The sequence below is a fragment of the Anopheles aquasalis genome, chromosome 2 (genome assembly GCF_943734665.1).
Source record: "Anopheles aquasalis chromosome 2, idAnoAquaMG_Q_19, whole genome shotgun sequence".
Taxonomy (NCBI): Eukaryota; Metazoa; Arthropoda; class Insecta; order Diptera; family Culicidae; genus Anopheles; species Anopheles aquasalis.
Window position 1 is genome coordinate 16,299,735 of NC_064877.1, and position 20,351 is coordinate 16,320,085.

Genomic DNA, 20,351 nt, shown 5'->3' on the forward strand with positions numbered 1-20,351 from the left:
CGCGAGGGAGCGAACGTGAGTGTTTCCCGAGCGAAAAGAAGCGAAACAAGAAGACCGGCTCGATGCGAAGATGCAAAATCTTCCGGACCTGCCGCCTTTTCTATCGTAGTTCCGCAATCTGAGTTGTAAAACGGTTAGGCCCCTCGCCAAACCACCGGGATTGCCGGAATGCCATGGGAGGTTCAGATTTACATCACACCCCCATGTCCTCGGTGAGGGCTTGTCTCGATACACTCGTAGCAGTAGTAGTAGTAGTAGTAGTAGCGCCATCGTTCGATGAATATCGGTGATCCGTTAGCTTAACTCACGTTCGCGCGTCCATTGTGCCTTTTCGCCCAAGGTCAGAATGGTGCCAGAACGCATCGCACGATACTTCCGCCTGCTTATGCATGGATTATGGTGATTACGCAAGGATGTAAAGGAAGAGGAGAGCAAAAGAGAACGAGAAGCGTGTATCTGTTGAGGATGGTTTTGGATGGTTTGAGATAACAAGATAACGGAGAAAGGAAGCAACCGAATAGGAACTGTTACAGTCTGAGTCAGTGTCTGTGTTTGTGGGTGTGGCGTCACCGTATTTCTTGCCTCGAGCTTTCCAGGGGGGAATAGCATCTTTATGCGAGCTCCTTTTCTCATGTTCGCGCTTCTGTTCAGCCAAGCGATTCCATTCGAATCCGATCGCGTCCTGGTCCTGGTCCAGGACCAACGACTGCCCTCAGGGACACATCAGCGCGTTCTCCCCCGATAGTGTCTCGTATTATGATGCAAAAAGTCCATTCCCTTAGGCTACAGACTAAGGACCGGGGTCGGTGTGAAGGATTAAGGACGAAAGAATACTTTCCCCGCAGAGAGGTGCGATGGTGTGTCGCGGTTCTACCAAACTCCCTAGGGCGCTCCTCTGCCCTCCATGTGTGCTGATGCGGATCTCAAAGGGATCCCGACATTCGTCGAAAAACTTCGAGACCTCACCGTTTTGGGGACTAATCTCATTCCAAGCACCAGCCCACCAACCATGCGGTGGGGCCAGGCTGATGAGGAAAACTGATGGAATAATTTTCCCGCCGAGATGAACCCAACGGGCGGAGAAGGGAAAGAGGTCAGGGAAAAGACGAAGGGATCCCTTTTGGTCGGGATTTTCTTTTTATTCGATTTCGTTATTGCTGTCACGGACAGGAAATTGCATCGTTTTCGGTGCTTTAATGATGATAGCCGCAATCAGGATGATTGAAATCAATGGCCTAGTGAAGGGTGGGTGGAGGGTCCTGCTTGGGGATAGGTGATGCTCGAATTAGTTTTAACGAAAGATGGAACGATGTGTCGAAGATAAGATTTGGTAGATAACACTGTCTACTATTGGGCTATTTGGAACAGTAGTTTCCAGGTAAATGTCGCGTGACGCGCATCTCTCGTTGCCTTGCTTCCGATCAATCACTTTATCCATTTAACATTGGCCAAGCTGGACTTTGATTGATAGATTTCTTATCACAACATCACTCGAGGTACTTTGGGCGACCTTTCGTGCATTCGTGTCCGCCCATGGAGGGGAAGGCATTTGAATATCAAATTAAGCAACAATGTGTGTTGTAAGTTCTCCTATAGTGTCTGTGCCCCGTGTAATGATAAATGATCTCACACCTTTTTATCGCTCCACCGTACCGTGCATCCATCGCCCTCAGAAGAGTGAGACATTCACGAGCACCGCTCGGCGAGCTGTGCAAACGAATAATTACGTTTACGCTGCGTCGCAGATCTCGGGGCCCGGTTCCAGCGCAATTCACTAATCCACGATCAGGCACGATCGCCAGCCGAGAGCCGGCTGATGGCTTAATAGAATCAGCCCTTAATAGAGCCAGTTTTTTTTTTTACTGTTTTGAGTCAGAGCGCAGGATGAAAAACAGCGAGCGAGGTGGGTGACAAATTAATTACCTGAGCGCACGTCTGTTATGAGGCGTCCGGCGTGCAGGTGCGGCCCGCCACAGCAGTAACAGCCACGATCAGTGTGTTGCGCAACGTACTCACAGCGCGACATCAGTGGGTTGTTGATGAGGTTTGCTACATTGAACATCTGCGAGGAACAAGAGTGACGAGTGTCGCTGGAATTAATCATTTGTTAACCAAGCATAAATTACTGTTAATCAGGCAATGCTGATAATGACACACCACACCTTATCGAGGCTGCGAAATATTCTAATAATCATAATAACGAGGAAGCTCTAGAAGGGGCTCCACAATTTGGAGCCACATAGAGTCGTGCTAGGCTTGTCGAAGCAGAGCGGCAGAGTTGCAATCTAATTTCGTCGTTCTCGATAGACTAAACAAACATGAATACCGTTCCGCCCGCTATTCGTCAATAATAAAATATTAAATAATAGATTAAATAGACATAACCGCGTGGCGGGAACGGGTCAGATTGGTCGTGTGCCTAACCCTGATCGTTAAATCGTATCAGCTGGGGTCAAAGATGATTTGACAATTCGGTGATCATGACCTGCAGACGCAAAATTTCATTACGCTGGAATTCATCTAATCAATTGATTAGAAATATATATTTTTTTATTTACAGTTAGACACGCTTATACTACCCAGACATTACTTGAAGAACATCAAAAGCACATTCAAAGCACATGATGCAAAAATGCTAAAGAATGCTGTGTTGTTTCCGTGCTGAATAAACCACAGATGGATGGAAAAGAAAAATTATTAAACGTTGTTTGATACACAAAATAACTGCACTTGCTGCCGTGTAGTTATTAAAGGGATTCGGTATTCATTCGTTTAAATTCGTTGACCATCCCTTCAGTGAAACTGGCACCATCCAAATTGAATCTTCTGTGTGCACCAAGTGATGGATGCCTGGAGCATCATTAAGCGAACTGAAGTCAAACAATCTGAAAACTGCGCTCGATTTCAATAAAGCAGTCCACAACGAAGCCGCGGCACGTCCAACAGCGGAAGCCGGCTTGTTGTCCGCCACAGAATATCACTTGAAAGTTCCGCCAAAATGGATTTGCCTACATTTCCATAATTTGTAAAGCAAACGTCGGTGCCGGCAGGATCCGGATCCGATTTGGAGACATTTTGCAAGCAAGCAGCCAGGCTGCCAGGCAGACGTAATGCTGCCTGCAAACCAAAACCGACCGTTTAAAAGGGTCGTAGAAGAATCACGGGGAAAAAATGAACCAAGCAGAATGCCGACGATCGCGTCGCGTTCCACCAACCCTCCTTCGCCCACTGAATGGTGATATAATAATATTTGCAACACTTGAAAAACCTTTATCGGTATGCAAATTCCATCTGGCGGGCAACTTTTTCTTTCTCCAGACTTCTGACGCTTCAAGTTGTTCGTCTTTCTTTCTGCCAACCTAGGAGTGGTGTACGGCAGGTTGAAGTGTCCGGTAAGGAACATGTAGTGCACAAAAAAAAACCGCTGGAACAACATCAAGTAGATAAGATGCTCCTTCAAGACTCAATCCTATTTTGATTTGCTGTCCATGATGGACGATGTCCGGTCGTTTATTCGATGATGATGGTATATTGTCGGTATTTTGGTTTTCTTTTCTCTTCACCAAAGATATTGTCCATCCCGCGACTCCAACGAATGGAAAGGGGTTGCCTGTAATCGATCATGGAGCTACTACTTCAACTTTGCCAGGTCCACAGAAGATGTGGCTCGGTTGTTGATTAAAAAGTTTCGTTGAAAGGACGTGGCATCCGGTTTACAATACATTTGCTTGTCCCTGTTTAAACCTCTGGCCATGAGCCGGCAAAAGGGGAAAACGTAAAGCAACAGGACGAATGAATCGTTGTTTTGCTTTGGGGCATCGAAGCGATGCCTCTCTCATCATTCGATTGAAGGTAAATCGGATTGGAAGAGTTGAAAAAGGAAAAGATGCTGATAATTCCGGTGAACGAGAGTCTTAAGATATTAAAAAAAGGAGAGGAAGCATACGAATTGCTCCCCCGAGTCCTTCAAACTCGTTTGATGTAATGTATCGCTACTCCGGCAGTATAAAACAAGCTCTGTTGTAGCTTGTACTAATAATCATCTTAAAATGATGGCTCTTTACGAGTGTAAACAAGTCGTGTAGACGATATTGATTGCCACATCATCATCAAACCGAACCGAACTATTGAACCGCTGGAAAGTCATGAACCGAAAAGGCAATCATCCCATCCATTCATCCATTGCCCGGGATTAGGATTTCGATTTCATCTTGGCATGTCGCACCTGGCCATCCGTTCCGTTCTTGGGGTTTTTGCTTAATTCAATCGTGTGTCCCGCATACGACGTGTGACCGAGAGAGAGAGAGAGAGAGCGAACGTTGCGCCCTGGTACGCGTCTCCATCTACCCAAGTGTGTATCCCTTTGCCGTTGCCACATCCAACCGACCTCAGCGGTTCGCAGCGGATTGGATGAGCTATTTTGGCTCGAAATGGCAATTTTATTGCTTCATTTCAACCCATCCATCTCCCATCCACGGCCCATTTATTGACGACCGCTTGGCCATTCGTTTAGTTTCCATTTCCTTTTTAGAGTTTAAAGTCCACCGGGATCGGTGCTGGTGCTGGTGTGCCTTTCCCCTCACATGGTACGATGTCAATCGCGGTCGTTTGCTGTGCTGTGGGTTGGTTTATTGACTTTAAGGTGCTTATTCTGTAACTTTCGATTACGATGGCCTCAGGCGTTCGATTCATTTGGTTCATTTTGTGTTCATTTGGTGTTCACGATCGCCTGCATGTCGAGTGCATTTTTGTGGTCGACAGCTGGCGTTCTGTTTACATCGAGCATCGAGCATCTGAAAAACAGTTATAGCGTCCTGATTGTGCATCAATAATTTCTTTCTGCTAATCGTATACTATTATTACAAAGGTTAAGTCGTTTTTATACCGAAAAAAACAAGTTAACTAACAGTTTTTTTACTTCAAACTGTCATTTTGAATTGTTTATTGTTTTCGAAACGTTTCGAAATTCGCATGAATCATCGAACGCCTGAGGCCATCGTAATCGAAAGTTACAGAATAAGCACCTAAAAAGGGGTCGCGCTAACTGTTTGTTGTCGTCCACGTCGTCGTCGTCGTCGTCGTCGTTGTGAAGAATCACACTAACATACACATGCCCTCGCACAGAGGAACACCAGAATCTGAGGTCTATAGAGCATCTCTGAGATGGCAACAGACGAAGTCGTTCCATTTTGTCCGACCTCCTTCGACAGAGGGATCAGAGAAGGGCTGGGGGGGGGGGGGGGGAGGAGGCGAGAAAGGATAGACAAGGCCACACTGCAAACGTATCCACGTCGGTAAGCGTGTGTACTCGTGAGGACTCCGAGGATGAGCCAATCAATCAATCAATCGTCCGGCAAAGTCAGCCTCGATCGATTCTACCAACCGACGACGACGCTGGCAGGATACGTTAGGATCGTCCTGCGACAGCCGCTCCAGGCTCCAGAGCGGCCGAAGGTTAAAGTGTATCCGAGAGTGAGTGAGGAAGCTTTCACAGCCCAACCATGCCATGCTTCTGGCGAGGTACCGGCATATATGGCACGGAAATAACTGACCTTTCGTGGTCCTGGGGTCGTGGAGGGGAAAAATATAAATTCACCCTACCACCGGACCAGCCAACCACCCCCCCCCCCCCCCTCCAACAGGCAACGGTCGTCGTCGACGTGTGCCAGATATGTTGCGAACCACCCCGAGTGGTCCCTGGCGAGCCGAGTGAAGTCAAGCGAAGTGCGTCAAACTGTAAACTGTTGCTCTGCCCTTCCTCGGGGAGACCGGCACAATTCCGGCGATTGGAATTCATCGTCCTGCAACCGTTCGTATGCTGGCTACGTGTGTACGTCGTTGTTGTTGGTGGAGATGGAGAGTGTAATCCTTCTGGGCCGTTGCAGCCACTGAATAAGCGCCGAGTTGATATACTGAGAAGATGGAAATGGATGACCTTACGCGGTGCGATGGAACTCTATTTCCTTTTTGAATTTTTCCAAACGTGGGACGCACGTAAAACAAGCTTTCTGTGATAGAACGGGGATGCGGTAGATGGGTCGCAGAACAAGATTCATTGCTTTTAAAGTTTTTCGTAATGCATATTAAAGATGAACAGGGTATCAGTTCGCCATTTGCATTACCAACGAGCTGGTAGTGTTGTAGTATCTTTTTCTCAATTTTATACGATTGCAATTAAACCCTACAAGTGTTTATTTTTGTGTTGAAATTAATCACGAAAGTGGCACTTCAAATATCTGCCAAAAACCTGTAAGCGACGATGTATTTTTAAATTTTGATTGCAATTGATCCCGTTGCGGGTTACTAAAACGTCAAAGCATATGATCTTCAAACATAAAGCTTAAACGTTACTAACTTGCAATCATTTATAACCGATCAAGGCATACTCCGAAATGCACCTTTTTACGATTCAATTCGCTTTCGTATAAACACCGAAGCTTCAATACAAACACTACTACTTTTAATACTCTTAAGGAGCGAAGCGAAGAGAAAGTGAAGCCACTCCACAGTGCCAATCAATGCATCATCCCGGCCGCGATCCGACTCCTGGGATCGGTTTTCCATCAGCATAGCGCGGTAGCCGGTCCCGCGAGCGAGGGAGGGAAGAAAATTTATTGCCTAGCACCGATGCGCCAGTGCAGTGGATCTGCCGAGTGATTCTGCTGCTGCTGCCTGGTTGAATGTAACCGTTTTATGTAGCGAAACATCATAAATCAAACCGAGAACCGAACCACAAGCACCGAGCCGAGCGAGCGTGCTGTCTACTCCGATTCCAACCAGAGACCAGGGCACACCAGACAGATCCCGATCTAAAGGGACTATCAAATTCGTTCCCCCCTTTGGTGGAGTAATTAAACCTGACGCCAGCTGCATCATGATTCATCTCGCAGAAGTGCTTACAAAAAAAAAAAAGGGAAACACTCGCGGTCTCGCGGCCAAAACAGTTTGCCAAACAGTTTAACAAAAGTCGAACTTTGAGCTCGACCCGCCGACCAGAAGGTTATCGAACGCTTGTTCCTGAATCGCGAGGTGACCTTCGGTGAAAAGTTTTCTCCCCGCTCGATAGCTCATTATCGCTCATTTGGGGATGGTTTTTCCTTCACCGGGGAAAATTGGATGCGTCCAATTGAGCCGGTCGGGGAACGGGCACCCTTCACGAGAACCGCCGGGTACAAAAACTTTCCTGACATGGCTGGCCAAGCCATGGTCACCACCTTGTCACTGTTTGATCCCAAAGAGAGATTTAATTTTAATGAATCTTCAACCTCTTCTAAATAAAACATTCGCGCTAACCGGCCACTCCTGCCCCTCCAGCAGCAGCAGCAGCAGCAGCTGTTGTTCTTCACCCCGGCTTTGGTGTCTCGCTCGAAGGAGAAGTCAAGCGATTCTTGACTTTCGTTAACAGTTCGGTGATTCGAGCCACGACCGGCCGAGAGTGACGGACAAAAAGGATGACCGAGCATACCGTAGACGAAATGAAACTTTCACTACGAAATAGATCCCCTGAGAGGTGCTTCATGGAGACAAAGTATGGTGTGCCCGCGACCACAACCTAGACGATCGAAAAGGAACCAGAACGGTGGTCCGTATTTTCCGGAAAGGTGTGTCCTGTGACACACACCCCCACTAGCTATTTGGAACACCACCGACCACGACCAACGATAGACCGCAAGCCGTCCCGGACCTTTTTGCGTGGCATCTGGCGTCCCCGGTTTCCACCCAAGCCCTATTGGTACCTTGCGAGACGTAAGATTAAGATTGCAAAATAATTGCGGTTTTCGTAACTCGTTTGGCAATGTAAATATGCTTATCAAAGCTTGCTCGCTCGCCCGCTCCCTTGCTCGCTTTCATCGGTCTCTCTGTTTCCTCAGGATCTCTTTGGTTCTAACCGTCTAGAGGGTACAGCATCCGGCTGATTCTGTGGTTACACTGTGGTTCAGTGCTGAGCTTGTTGGATACCGTAAAATCTGTGGCAATTCGTGGTTTTTCAACTTTTCCGTTTGATGTCCTCAGTTCAACCGACCCCCCCCCCCCCCCCCCCAAGGCACGGCAGCTCATGTCAAACGCCCAACCAGAAAAGTCACTATTTAATGGATTTCTAACTTAATTCGTCTTCAAATCGGTTTATACACCACACCAAAGCCACCAGGAGGGAATGGAGGATAACGGAGGTGTAAGGATGGTATGTTTGTCCGTATAAACGAAATCCCCCCCGAGTGGCGAAGGGTGAACTGTGGGCTTGGGGAGCGACATCGACCATCGTGTAATCCTCTCGCCGCCGTCCCGCGCGACGACATTCGCGATGCGCATGGACCTGTGTGGCCTTCACACAAGGAACGGTGTAAATATCTTCATATTTTCACCGAGCGACTGGCCCCCCCGGGGGTGGCAGGTTAACAGGTCGTTTCCCCTAGCTCCCGGAGTCCCCCTTTTTGGGGTAGGGCGTATGTATTAGTTTGTCAGCGTCTGTCAACAGAAGTTTGCGATGAGAATTGGAAATGAAATCTACTGCTACGCTTCGCTCGGTGCTCGGCTAGCGAAGGGAGTTCACCTGGGTTGAGCTTGTCCCTGTCAGCTAACCACAGCGGGATGCCCGCACCGTGACACGGGTCACCGGGTAAGTCGTCGGTTTCACTTCGTTTGATGTCGCCCGTTTTGCGCTCCCGGCTAAAGTAATCGCTAGAACTCGTCGCGGGTAAACGCGGAGCAAAACAAATGAAAAACCATCCAACCTTCGTACACTGTGACTTCTTGGTGCGGATAACTTGGTATCCAGCGAGATCGCCCTGGATCTCGTGATGAGAAATGATAAAGATAAAAAACAGAACAGAATTGGACTGTCCAGCAGAAACAGGCAGGCCCATTGTCCCTAATGCATCTGAATCTTGCGAAACGATCAGAATGCATTCCGGATTCAATCGGTCCGCGGCATATTCCTTCAAGTGCACTCCCCCTGCCCCGTCGTGTGTCCTGATCGCACGCCGTGCTGCCTACATTGTTGCATTGACGCACGAATTACGTACCAATTTAACTCGGCCTCTTTGCTCGGCCAAAACGCGCCCTCTTGAGACACGCGCTCGTGAATGCGATACACCATTAGAGCTTGACCATTAGAGACACGCGAACCAATGAAGCCCCAGATGCTTGCGTTTGGATGGTGATAGCTAGGGGAGCCAGTACACACCATCGGTTCAATTGGACGCGATTACGAAAGGAGCAGTACATGCCCTAGCGGTCCGATTCAACCGACAATCAGCATTCCAGCGTGATGCATTTCTTTGGGCCGCCCGCAGAAGCCCATAATGCATCCATTCAGCAGTCCATCATCCGACCGGTTCTCTTAATTCTTCCTAACGGCCTCAGCGCTCATTAGGTAGAGGTAAACGGTGTAGTCAACCTGGGTGCTACTGGACAACGCGCCACACGCGCCCATGCGTGAAACGCCGGCGTTGATTCATAATTAATCGGTTCACGATCGGCATCTTTCTGTTGGTTGGTCTGCTAGCTGTTGCTCGTTTCAGTCACTCAGAGGAGTGTCTCCGTCGGTGGTTTGATTGATGGATTGATTCTTGACTCCATCGTTTTCGAGCGTTGATTGAATTCGTCCCTCGACCGTGTTTTGGTGCCAAGGAACGCCCATCTCCAACCCCCTTTTACTGGTAGCTGACGGAAGTGTTTTTGGTAGCTTTTAGAAACAATTTGGATGTTTTAACGCCATCGAGGACGCAGCTAGTGCAGCAGATTGATGAAGCTGCTGTTGGTAGGAAGTATGCTGGCTGGCTGATATGATTTATCAACTGAATGGATGCGAAATGGTGCATTGGGTTAAGCATTAGGCCATTAGACAGCCAGTTCCGAAGAGCACGTGGACGCTCTTACGATAAGTAAAATCAGTGGTAAGATATGTTTATCCTCGAGAAAAGGTACAAAATAGCATTGTTTGGATAGTACATTACAAATATTCTACGTTTCTTTCCAAAAACATTCGTTAAATATTCACCTCAGCATCGCCATCTGCAGCGATGTGCTTAATGAGCGTTACATAACTAACGCGATCTGATTGCCAGTAGGTCGTTGCAGTAAACGTGATCCGAGCTGCGCCTGCGAGGGCCCCCAACGACCCAAAATCGGCGTCTGAATGCAGCGCGACTAACCCACTCTGATGATGATGATGATGATGATCAGCAGAATATTTTTTTTTAACCTACGTGGCCCCTCTCAAGACGCCTCTCAGGGAGGGGTGGTGTGGAAATGGAAATCTAATCCGGAAAACGTGGTGTGCGTGGCCGAATGCAGCCGAATGCCGTGGTGTGTTCCGCTCTCCATCGCTTCGCATCGCATCCGGCAAGGGCAAGGTCCCTGCCTGCGCTGTGAAGGGTTTTGTTTGCTGTTCTTTGCGGCTACACTCGGCCACGCGGTCATTTCGACGGGCGGAGGATTCGACACTCGATATTAGGAGGTTCTCCTTTTAAACTGCCGCCTCGGGTGACCGGTAAGCCATTCCTCCGTTGGCACTGCACCGTCGAATAGGGGGTCCGATTTCCGAGTTCCGAGTGGCCAGTATCGTTTGTCGGTTAGTAGCCCCCCGGGGGCCGGAACCTGGGGCAACAATGTTGGGCGTTATTACGTAATAGGAGGAATTGGCGGAGATTGCAGAGTATTTTTCGCTAAAGAAAGTGTCGTGACGCCGTGAGAAGAATTTCCCCGGGGAGCGAGATCAAACACGAAGACATCGCCAGAATTCTAGCTGCATGGGGACGACGTGAGATTGGCTATCGCGTGTAAAAGTGTGTCGTGTGAGCTTGTGAGGTTGTTTTTTTTTTGTAATGTAATTTATGCGACTGCACGATTCCGGCCGCTTCACCACATCGCAGGTGCAGGCTAATTATGGCGCCGGTGTAACGTGAATGTAGGCTGCATATTTGGTTGATGGAATTGACCGTGTTTCTCGCTGGTTGATGGTTGTGTTCGGCGGTTCCGTCGGTCCGAAGGTGGTGTTTTTTCAAGACGTGTTCAGTGGAAAAGGTGGAAAACGTTGGCAAGTGATCGCTTGCTTGTGGTATCATCAAGCCGTAGAGCTGTCCTTTAGACTAGATTCTCTAGATTTTGTTCGTTGTCCTGATTTCTTATCATTCTTCTCTCTCTCTCTCTCTCTATCACGCTACAGTAAAGATGGTCAAATCGAAACCTGCTTCCAACGAACTGTCTGCAGCGCAACCCACGGGCACCGGCCACGGTGAGCCCGACACGGCCGCTATGCACATCACCCTGAACCCCTCCGCTACCAGTCCGGCCACCGGCAATCGGAAACCGCCGCTCACCTCACCATCGAAACCGACCTCGGTGTTTTCGGCCGAGCACAACAGCAACGGTGGCGGAGGAAGCGGTAGCAACAATAACAACAACAGTAGCAACAACAGCAAACCGATTGGTAAAGGGGGCGGTGCGGATGACGGTGGCGGGAATGCCAAGAGCACTTCTTCGAGGCGCAAAAACTCCGACGAAGAGAACGACATCATCGGCGAGCTGATCGGGGACTATGGCAAGTGGCAGTTCGTGATGACGTTCCTGCTATCCCTGTTCCAGGTGCCGAACACGTTCCACATCTACTCGCCAACGTTTCAGGTAAGCACTCTAGGGGTTCAAGTGGACTAAATTATGCTTTTGCGTGTTGCAACTGTGGCGTAAATAGGCGCCATTAACTAGTTTTCTTATTGTTGTTTACACTTTGAAGCGTTTTAACTTGAGCTATGACTAATTCAAGAATATTAGAAGGAAAATTATTGATTTGTTTTGCTCATTTGTTGTACTGTTCACAGTTCTGTCATGTTTGTATTAGTCTTTTATGCATTTTTATATTTGCATATGCATTTATATGCATTTAATAACAAGACGTACCATTTAAAAAGGCGTCTGTATCGCTTCCATTTATGATTTACTACATGCAAAAGAGTTTTAGCTTTAGCGATTTTTGCAACATTCCTTAACTTACAACTAACGTTCGTTTTTTTGTGTTACTATTCGCCAATCATTTGAAAATGATTTTACATATCTAAGGATTGCTATGTATGAGAAACATTTGAATATAGCGATGGAACGCGAAAAGTACGACCCTGTGACCATCTAATTGAATCGTTTAGCTCAAATTGTCACGACTTCCAATCCCAAATTCGTGCCATGCGTGGTTCGTTAGCTACCAAATTTGGATAATTAACCCAATTGACGGTCTGGCTTACGTCTGGCTTGCGACGGTCACGGAAAATCCAAACCTCATCTGCTCATCCTCCGACTGTTTCGATTAACGTAATCTTATCTGCTTCAAATCTCTCCCCCCTCCTGCCGGTCTGGTCGGTGTAGGCAGCAGACAAAAGCTTCTGGTGCCGACGGCCTACGCATTTAAACAACGTCACCATAGACCGGTGGCGGAACGTGTCGAGTTCGCAGGAAAATTGTCGGATGCTAAATTACGACTGGAGTACGCTAACGAGCGCCCAGGTGTCGATGGTGAGTACACGAACCAATCGGGTCCCTCTCTCCCATGGTCTCCGTGATGTGGGGAGAAACAAAAAGAAAGGATGGACTTCCCGGTACGGATAATCATTGCCACCCCCGCCTCACCTTTTCCTGTTGCAGGAGAACTTCTCGCTACCAAAGAACCTAACCGATACCGTCGCCTGCAGCGCCTGGGAGTTCAATCCGTACGACAAGCTCGGCAACACCTGGTCCTCCGAGTGGGATCTGGTGTGCGATAAGGAGTATCTGAAGAACGTGGCCGAGATGTTCTTTCTAGCCGGTGTCGCCACCGGTGGCATCGTCAGCGGCGTCCTGTCGGACAAGTTTGGCCGCAAAATGATGCTCTTCATCTCCGCCGTCCTGCAGTCGATATTCGGTAAGGACGTCGGCCCCATTTTTTTTTCCTTTGGGAATCAGTTACTGATTCTTTTTCCCTCCTCCCGTCTCTCTTCCTGATAGGACTGGCTCTCTACTTTGCCGACTCGTTCGAGTTCTATCTCGTGCTGCGGGCCCTGCTCGGTATCGTCTCGGTATCGGTGACGTACGCCGGGCTCATTCTGGCCATCGAGTACGTGGACGGCAAGTGGCGCACCATCGCCGGCATGTACAACCTGTTCCCGCTGCCCGTCTCCTACATCATGATCTCTGGCATCGCCTACCTGACGCAGGACTATCGTAACTTGCAGCTCTGCATCGGACTACCGGGCGTGTTCCTCTGCTTGCTGTGGTAAGTTGGCGGCCCGCTGATCGCGACGCGACGTTACAAATTAGGAGAACCTCGTCCATTTGCTACGTCCTTTGCTTCACATCCATCACCGACGATCGCGACCGCATATGCAATGAATCTCGGCACCAACGTTATCCGCCCCCTCTTTATCCTCTCCAATCCAACGATCCATCGATCATTCCATTCTTGCCACGGTTGGCCATTTGCCAGCCACTGTGGACGCTCTCGCTGCGCTGCTGGCACTTAAATTGCGCTCTGCCTCGACACGCTCCGTTCCAACTGTCAAAACAGCTCAGTGGTGCCCCGGTGCGGTGGGATGGTGCGATGAAAGGAAAATTAAACAGCGCGATGAAGACGCGTCACGCACCCACCCATCCCTCCACATTTAGTGGCCCATAATGCGTCTAAAGTGTGTATCACATTTCTCTTAGATGGAGCAAAGGAGTCGGCCGCTCTTTCCACAAACAAACTCGCTCGACTGATTTGCCTTTAAAAATAGGAACCACTCGACTACCGGCTACCGGATGATGCTGTTCCCTCTTGTTGCAATCCGGACCAGACGGCAATTCGGACACTAAAGCATCGTATGAGGAAGCAAGGGCAAAGCAGCAGAGCAGAAGAGATATGCGTTCGCTAGTGGAAATGCCGATTTATGTTTAGCCGGCGCCGCGACCTGTCAGCATTCCAATTAAGTGCCAGGGCGCCGATCATCACCGATAATGAGATGTCATGCCGCCTATGGGCCCTCCGGTCAGCAAGCTCCTAGCTGCCAATTCCAAGTAGAATAACAAATCAGCAGCAGATGTAACAATCGAATGTCACGCGGAGCTCTACACCGTACACGCTTGTTGTTGGCCATTCCACGAAGGAATGTCGAGCATTTTTCAGCGAAAAACAATGTCACCATGGATGTCGCCAAATGGCCATCGTGGTTTGTTTTCCAACGACGACGAAGAACGTCGCCTGGTGGCCTTCGGATATTCGGAATGTTTACATCATCGACAAGTTCAGCATCTTGTTTGGGCCAATTGCTGTTTGCCGATAAACCACGTCCACCACGTGGCACTCGCTGCCGTAATCCATCTCTGTTACGTTTTCCCCATGAAGCATCGCTCTTCACGATGCCTTCCCGCTTTCCTGGCCGCTCCAAAAGGTAGATTGTGAAACCGGAACCCGGCGAAAACTTCGCCTTCGCCGCAGAAGCTGCTGAGGCAAATTACCAATTAGCGGTCGGGTGCTGTGAAGCGACATACGGGGACGGTTGGGGACGAGTTCTATCCTGGCCGAGATTTGAAACTCGAAACGCTCATGAGGATGCGGGAGGTGGGTTTTTGGGGGGAAAGGGTTTGGCTCGGAATGGTTGAAATTGCAAAACTTCATGGCCAAACAAACATGCAGTGAGACGTGAACGTTAAGCGAGGTCGAATGATGGTCGTCGTCGGCGAGCGGTGAAAAACAAGTTAACCACCGAAGTCACTCACCTTACACGATCTCATCGCAGGTTCGTCCTACCGGAGTCGCCTCGCTGGTTGCTGTGCAAGGGACGCATCGCCGAGGTGAAGGACGTCGTTCGGAAGGCGGCCGCCTTCAACAACCGGCCACTGCCGGACAACCTGGACAAGCTGCTGAAACCACCGGTGGACGAGGAGGAAACGGCGGCCGGTGTGTGCGAGCTGTTTCGCTCCAAATACCTCAGGCTGGTGACTTTCTGCTTCCTGTGTGTCTGGTTTTCCATGAACCTCATCTACTACGGCCTGGTGTTGAACATGAACAGTTTCGGCGGGAACATTTATCTGAACTCGGTAAGCTACGGTGCGCCAAAACGGCTCCGTTCTCCCTTTTTCTCGCATTGTCCCTCGATGTATGCAATGCAGGAGGAAAGTCATCGCAGCTGGCGATGATTTAGCTGGTTCTCGTACTCACGCAACCTTCCCCGTTTCATTACAGGCACTGGCCGGTTTGGTGGAGATTCCGGCCATCGCACTGGCCATGTACATCATCAACCGGACGGGCAAAAAGTGGCTGTTCTGTGCTACGTTCTTTGCGGCCGCCCTGGCCTGCCTGTGTGCCGCCATCGTCGAAGGCAAGCCCGAGTTTCTTGTGATGAAGATCACGTTCGTTATGATCGGTAAGCGATCGGCGTGTTGTAAGGTGCACAGCAACCAAACAGCTAAATTGTGTCGATTTTCGTGGCTTATTTGCAGGCAAATTCACAATCAGTGCAGGGAACACGATCATGCCGGTGTACACGGCCGAACTGTATCCGACGGCGATTCGCAATGTCGGTGTCGGTGCCTGTAATCTAGCGGCCGGATTCGCGCTTGTCCTCACACCTTATCTGTCGATGCTGGTAAGCATGAGCGTTTACGAGCGAGTGTTTACTTGTAGCGTTGTTTCATTGCACCGTGTATCGTTTCACTTGCAGACCAAAATCGAGGATCACCTGCTGATGACGCTGCTGACGGCCTGGTGCATTTTTGGGGGAGTGGTAATTATTTTCCTGCCGGAAACGATGCAGCATCACGAGCACGAGGAGCGCGATGAGGAAAAGTATGTTCGTTTGATGATCCCTTCCCTTCTTACTCCTACCAAACTGATTTTTTTCCCTTCTGGCCCTACAGAGAAATCGACACGCAGCTGACGGCTTAGATGGCGCGCTAAGGGCAAGCCATCCTGTGAACCCTTTATTCCATGACAGCAGAGTGTGGTGAAGAAAGCAGGAGGAAAAGGAGGAGGTCCGCGAGCAAATACGAATTTTGATCAACTACAACTGCCATATCTACCCTACACCTATTTACCGATCTTCTAGTGCGTGCGTGCGCGTGTCGGGATCGTATAACGTGTAAGGCAAACCAACCCACGGCACCTCAGAGCATCAGCACCCATCCACCGTGTCCTTCCTATACAACTGTTAGGCCCGGTCGATCGGTCCCGATCCCGTCTCTATATTATATCCAATTGTCAATTTCTGCCCGAGGGGGAAAGCCGAGCGAAAATGGGAGGGTGGACCGATGAATATGTATTAGGTACATGTGATTAGATTGCTTCATGTGCAGAAAGCCCACAGCCAGCATAGCTTCTAGTGTAGTGTGTAGTGCGCGGGGGTTAATGTGTCGCTGCTCCATTTAAGATTTGCTTTTTCCCTCTTACTTTCCAACGCCCCAAGATGCGAATGAGTGCATTTATAGAGCTAGTTTTATGGCCGTTCCGTATCCGTGCGTCAAAAACCAAACAGATAAACTCACGATAGAACTACAGCACACATTGCGAAGAGCGCTCTCCGGAAGGCAGGCCTTCGAAGTCGGCCACCGCGCCACCCATCCCTGGCTGGCCCAGGGCGGATGGCTTCGCGGGCCGGGAGAGCGACTCGTTGTGGCCGGTACACAAACACCCATACACAAAAACCAACATTTACAATAGGCAGTATACTAATAGGCTCACCGTAGGGGAACGTAATATCGCGTAACACTAACAGTAAGACCCAGATGCACATGGAGACAGGCGTGGGCCCCCTCCTATCCACGGGCGACCTAAGAGTGAGCCCATACCGCTCTAACTCGCTTGAACGTACTCCCCTTTCGATTATGGGTAGCAATAGGTCGTGTACAATTGTTTGTAAATATTATTTATGTTACTAAGAGATGATCAAGCAAGGAAGTATGTAGAGTCCCTATTTCACATCAGCGCTTTCGATGTATCCAAGGCGAAGTGGTGATTAACGGCGTGCACAAATCTATTGATGGAAAATAGTAGCAGCGTATGTTTACACCGTCTATTCTGTAGAGTCAGCCAGAGTAGAGTTTCGTGAAGAATGTAACCAGAGCGAGGTCTGCAAGGAGGGATACGCTCCTAAGTATGTGTTCTGGTTCCTCCCAGCTGTTCCATTTTCTAATGGAACGCATCCCGAAAAACCCCAATCGAAGCATAAAGAGATTGAAAGATAGAAAGTGGAAGATAAATGAACGGAGAGAGAGAGAGAGAGAGCGAGAGAGAGAGAGAGAGAAATGAGAGAGATATCGTTGGGACACTAAGCGACTCGGTGTACTTAAATTGTGAATGTTATGTATCACATCATCGTTGCTGGGCCTGGTTGGCCCGGCATTGGTTTTTAGCAAGGCAGTTCCCATCGGCTCGGTGCTAGTAGCTGCCACCAGAAACAGACTACAAGTGTGTATGTGTATATGTGTGTGTGTGTTTTAGCATAACAGCTAGGAGGGAGCTAAAGTTGTTACATCGGTGTGGTTAAGCAGAGCGTTATTGTTTGTTGAAAATACACGTGAGTTTCCCCTCTACTCAAAAGCGTAGCACGCATGGAATCCGATCGAATGTTTTATTGTTGAATGTTACGCCGCGACAAGGAGCAGCAGCATGATTGACGAATGGCGATGACGAGCCCAATAGGTTGACGAGGACACGAATTGTTAAAGATTGTTCGCATGGATGTTTGGTCAGATTGCAAGACGATCACCTAATCGGGATCAGCGGTTTAACGGCAGACGGATTTGCAAGTAACTGATTAATTGATCTGTTCCCGCATGTACTTAAGTCGAAAGCGCACCTTATCATAAACAGAAACGCTTGTCCGATGGCGATGGACATTCGCTCTTCTGCAGAAATCATTAGCCTAGCGATATTAGAAGTTTGAATTAGTCGAAACGAATCAGTTCAAAGCTAAAGCCTGGAGGGTTTTTGTTAATGCTGTACATGTGTGTATGTTTGATCGTACGTATGGGTGTCCGTTTGTTTGTATGTGTGCGTGTGGGTGTATGTGTGCCAATAAAATTATTACAACAAAATCCAACGAGATCCAACGCGATAGGTAAGCAAAAGGTGCTAGGTTCGGCGAGACACAACCTTTTCTCATTTCCCTCTCCGATCTCTCTGTCGCTCGTTTTATTTTTCCCTCAATCTCCCCCTTTTTCCCGCCATTGTGTCTCTGTTCCGCGTAATCCATTAGCAATCGTCACCAGATGAAAGATGAAAAAGGTGTGGGGCACGCGAGTCAGCGAGAAGTGCGACCACCGCCAACATTAGACAGCGCCCGGTGGTGGTCCCTGCTAGCGACCAGCGTTAGCATTATAATAATGATAATAAATGTGGTATACCGTAAACGCGTGTCCATTAAAATCCATGTAATGTGGGCTCGTGCCCGGTGGCGTTATCCGAAAACATTTATCCAGTTAGCGCGAGCTGGCTAATTTGTACGCCTCGAGAGCTAGTTGCCCAGTTGGAAGTAGCGCACTTCCCCGGCAGGTCCCCATCGGTTCGATCGGTACCGGTGGCCAAAGGTTGCGGCGTTCGCATGATTCACAGACTCCCTCTCCTTCGTGGTCGTGACCTTCGTCGTTCCCCGTACGCGTGGCCAGAGGGCGCAACGGTGCAATGGTGGGAGCGTGGTCCATCCGCCACCGTGGGTAACTATGCGGATGCCCCGCTTCCTGGGTCCGGCGTCCTGGCGTAGCCTATCTTTCTATTACGTATAAATGACTCGAAGGAAAAACAAAGCCTGACGAGGACAGACCAGCGGTACCCCGCACCTCCCCCGGGGGGTTCTGGCCAGCAGTGTGTGAGCACTTAATTGTATGTTAATTGATGCAGCTCACTAATGTCACGATTTCGTTGCTCGCCGGACCCGCTCAACCAGCCAGGATGGAGTTACTGGGCCGAGAGAATGACACTTGGCTCCGGTGGAACACGCCAGCTGGCCAACGCGGCGTACCGTCACCCTGATGGCCAGATGGCAATCGAATCGGAGGAACGCACGCGGCATCGGCGAATCCGATCGCACCGTATACAGGTTGCAAATGGCAGGAATTGAGGTTATGCAGCACGGGTTAGTAGCTGATAGGCTCGCACTGGTAGCGCTGGGAGTAGCAGCATGGTAGCGAGAATACCGAGTAGTAGGTTGGAGGTCATACGGCAGCCGTAGCGGCTGAAGTTAGATAATCCGAATCGGCACTTTAGAACGGTTCCGATGCGGGATCGGACTAGCTGTGATTGTTGTGCTGCTAAACGTCGCACGGGCCAATGGGCCTCCGGGCCCATCCTGGCACAAATGACCGACTGCCGTGTTAAGTACCGCTTCCGCTCGCAATGATCTACAACAGCTTAATGCTTTCCGTTCAATCAGCTGCCTTCGGTGTATGGTTGGTTTGTGGTATGTGGCAATTAAGCTCGTTTTGCAAACGCCTATCGCCGAGGTACCGTACCAGCTAGTCCAGCATACGACACAAGAGGACCTTGGGGTCGAAGCCATTTTTTTTTCTATCTATTCTTCAAACCATCCAACGTGGGGAAGTGTTATACGACACCACGCCACCACGGTGAGCATGAGATGGAAGCTCAAATGTCAGGAATGTGTGTATCGTGCTGGCAGGAAGTGTGGCACACAGCGGATTGTGCCACGCGACAGGGAGCACGATTGCGGCTGGAATGCCTAGGATGCTCAACGAACAATCGTCGGTCGGTCGGTCGGTCGGAAGGTGTTTCAAGGCAATGTACACCATGCGATTGGGTGCCCTGGCCGTAAGGATATTCTGGATTTCCGTAATACAATCCTACCACCGCGCCGTGGCTGTGGGATAAGTGGCTGAAGCAGTGCCGATGGCTGATCAACAGCACCCTTCTCTTCTAGCACAACAACAGGTGCGAACGTACATATGTTTGAGGCTATCAATCACCAACCGTCAACCATTCATGCATTAATGGAACGATAGCAGATTGGTTAGTATTGGCAGGCAGCAATCTTACAGTCCAACAAGCGAAATGACATTAGAATTATGGATTTGAAAGCGAAAAAGTGTCCATTCGTTTACAAAGTTAGCAAAGGATTGTCTTTGGTTTTAACTCTTTTTTTCGGTTTTATAAAATTCAAGATTTGTCTTTCGTAATTCAGGATATCCCCAACCAATCATTTAATTATTGAAATTAAACATAAAAATTAACATAGAAACAAAAAGCTATTCCGAACAGAAAGGATATTATGCTACTTGTTCCCCAACAGTAAATACTCATTATTAATGCAGCAGTGCTAATTGAAATGCTGGAATTGTAAATGAAAAAATGGCTTGGCAAATAAAGGACTAAACAATCAACTACACTATCAGCCAAA

At 49.0% G+C, this 20,351-nt stretch overlaps 1 protein-coding gene across 1 annotated transcript in view; it reads left to right on the forward strand.

Moving 5' to 3' along the window:
- The window catches only part of LOC126571523 (organic cation transporter protein), a 30,596-nt gene extending 13,064 nt beyond the window's left edge, over nt 1–17,532 (forward strand). Inside the window, exons 3-11 of the mRNA XM_050230098.1 lie at nt 11,168–11,625; nt 12,358–12,504; nt 12,634–12,889; nt 12,973–13,240; nt 14,742–15,042; nt 15,188–15,368; nt 15,445–15,590; nt 15,666–15,790; nt 15,862–17,532. Of these exons, the coding sequence (XP_050086055.1) occupies nt 11,168–11,625; nt 12,358–12,504; nt 12,634–12,889; nt 12,973–13,240; nt 14,742–15,042; nt 15,188–15,368; nt 15,445–15,590; nt 15,666–15,790; nt 15,862–15,889 (1,910 nt within the window). The 3' untranslated portion in view covers nt 15,890–17,532. The remainder of the gene's footprint in view (nt 1–11,167; nt 11,626–12,357; nt 12,505–12,633; nt 12,890–12,972; nt 13,241–14,741; nt 15,043–15,187; nt 15,369–15,444; nt 15,591–15,665; nt 15,791–15,861) is intronic.
- Nucleotides 17,533–20,351: the final 2,819 nt, after the last annotated feature.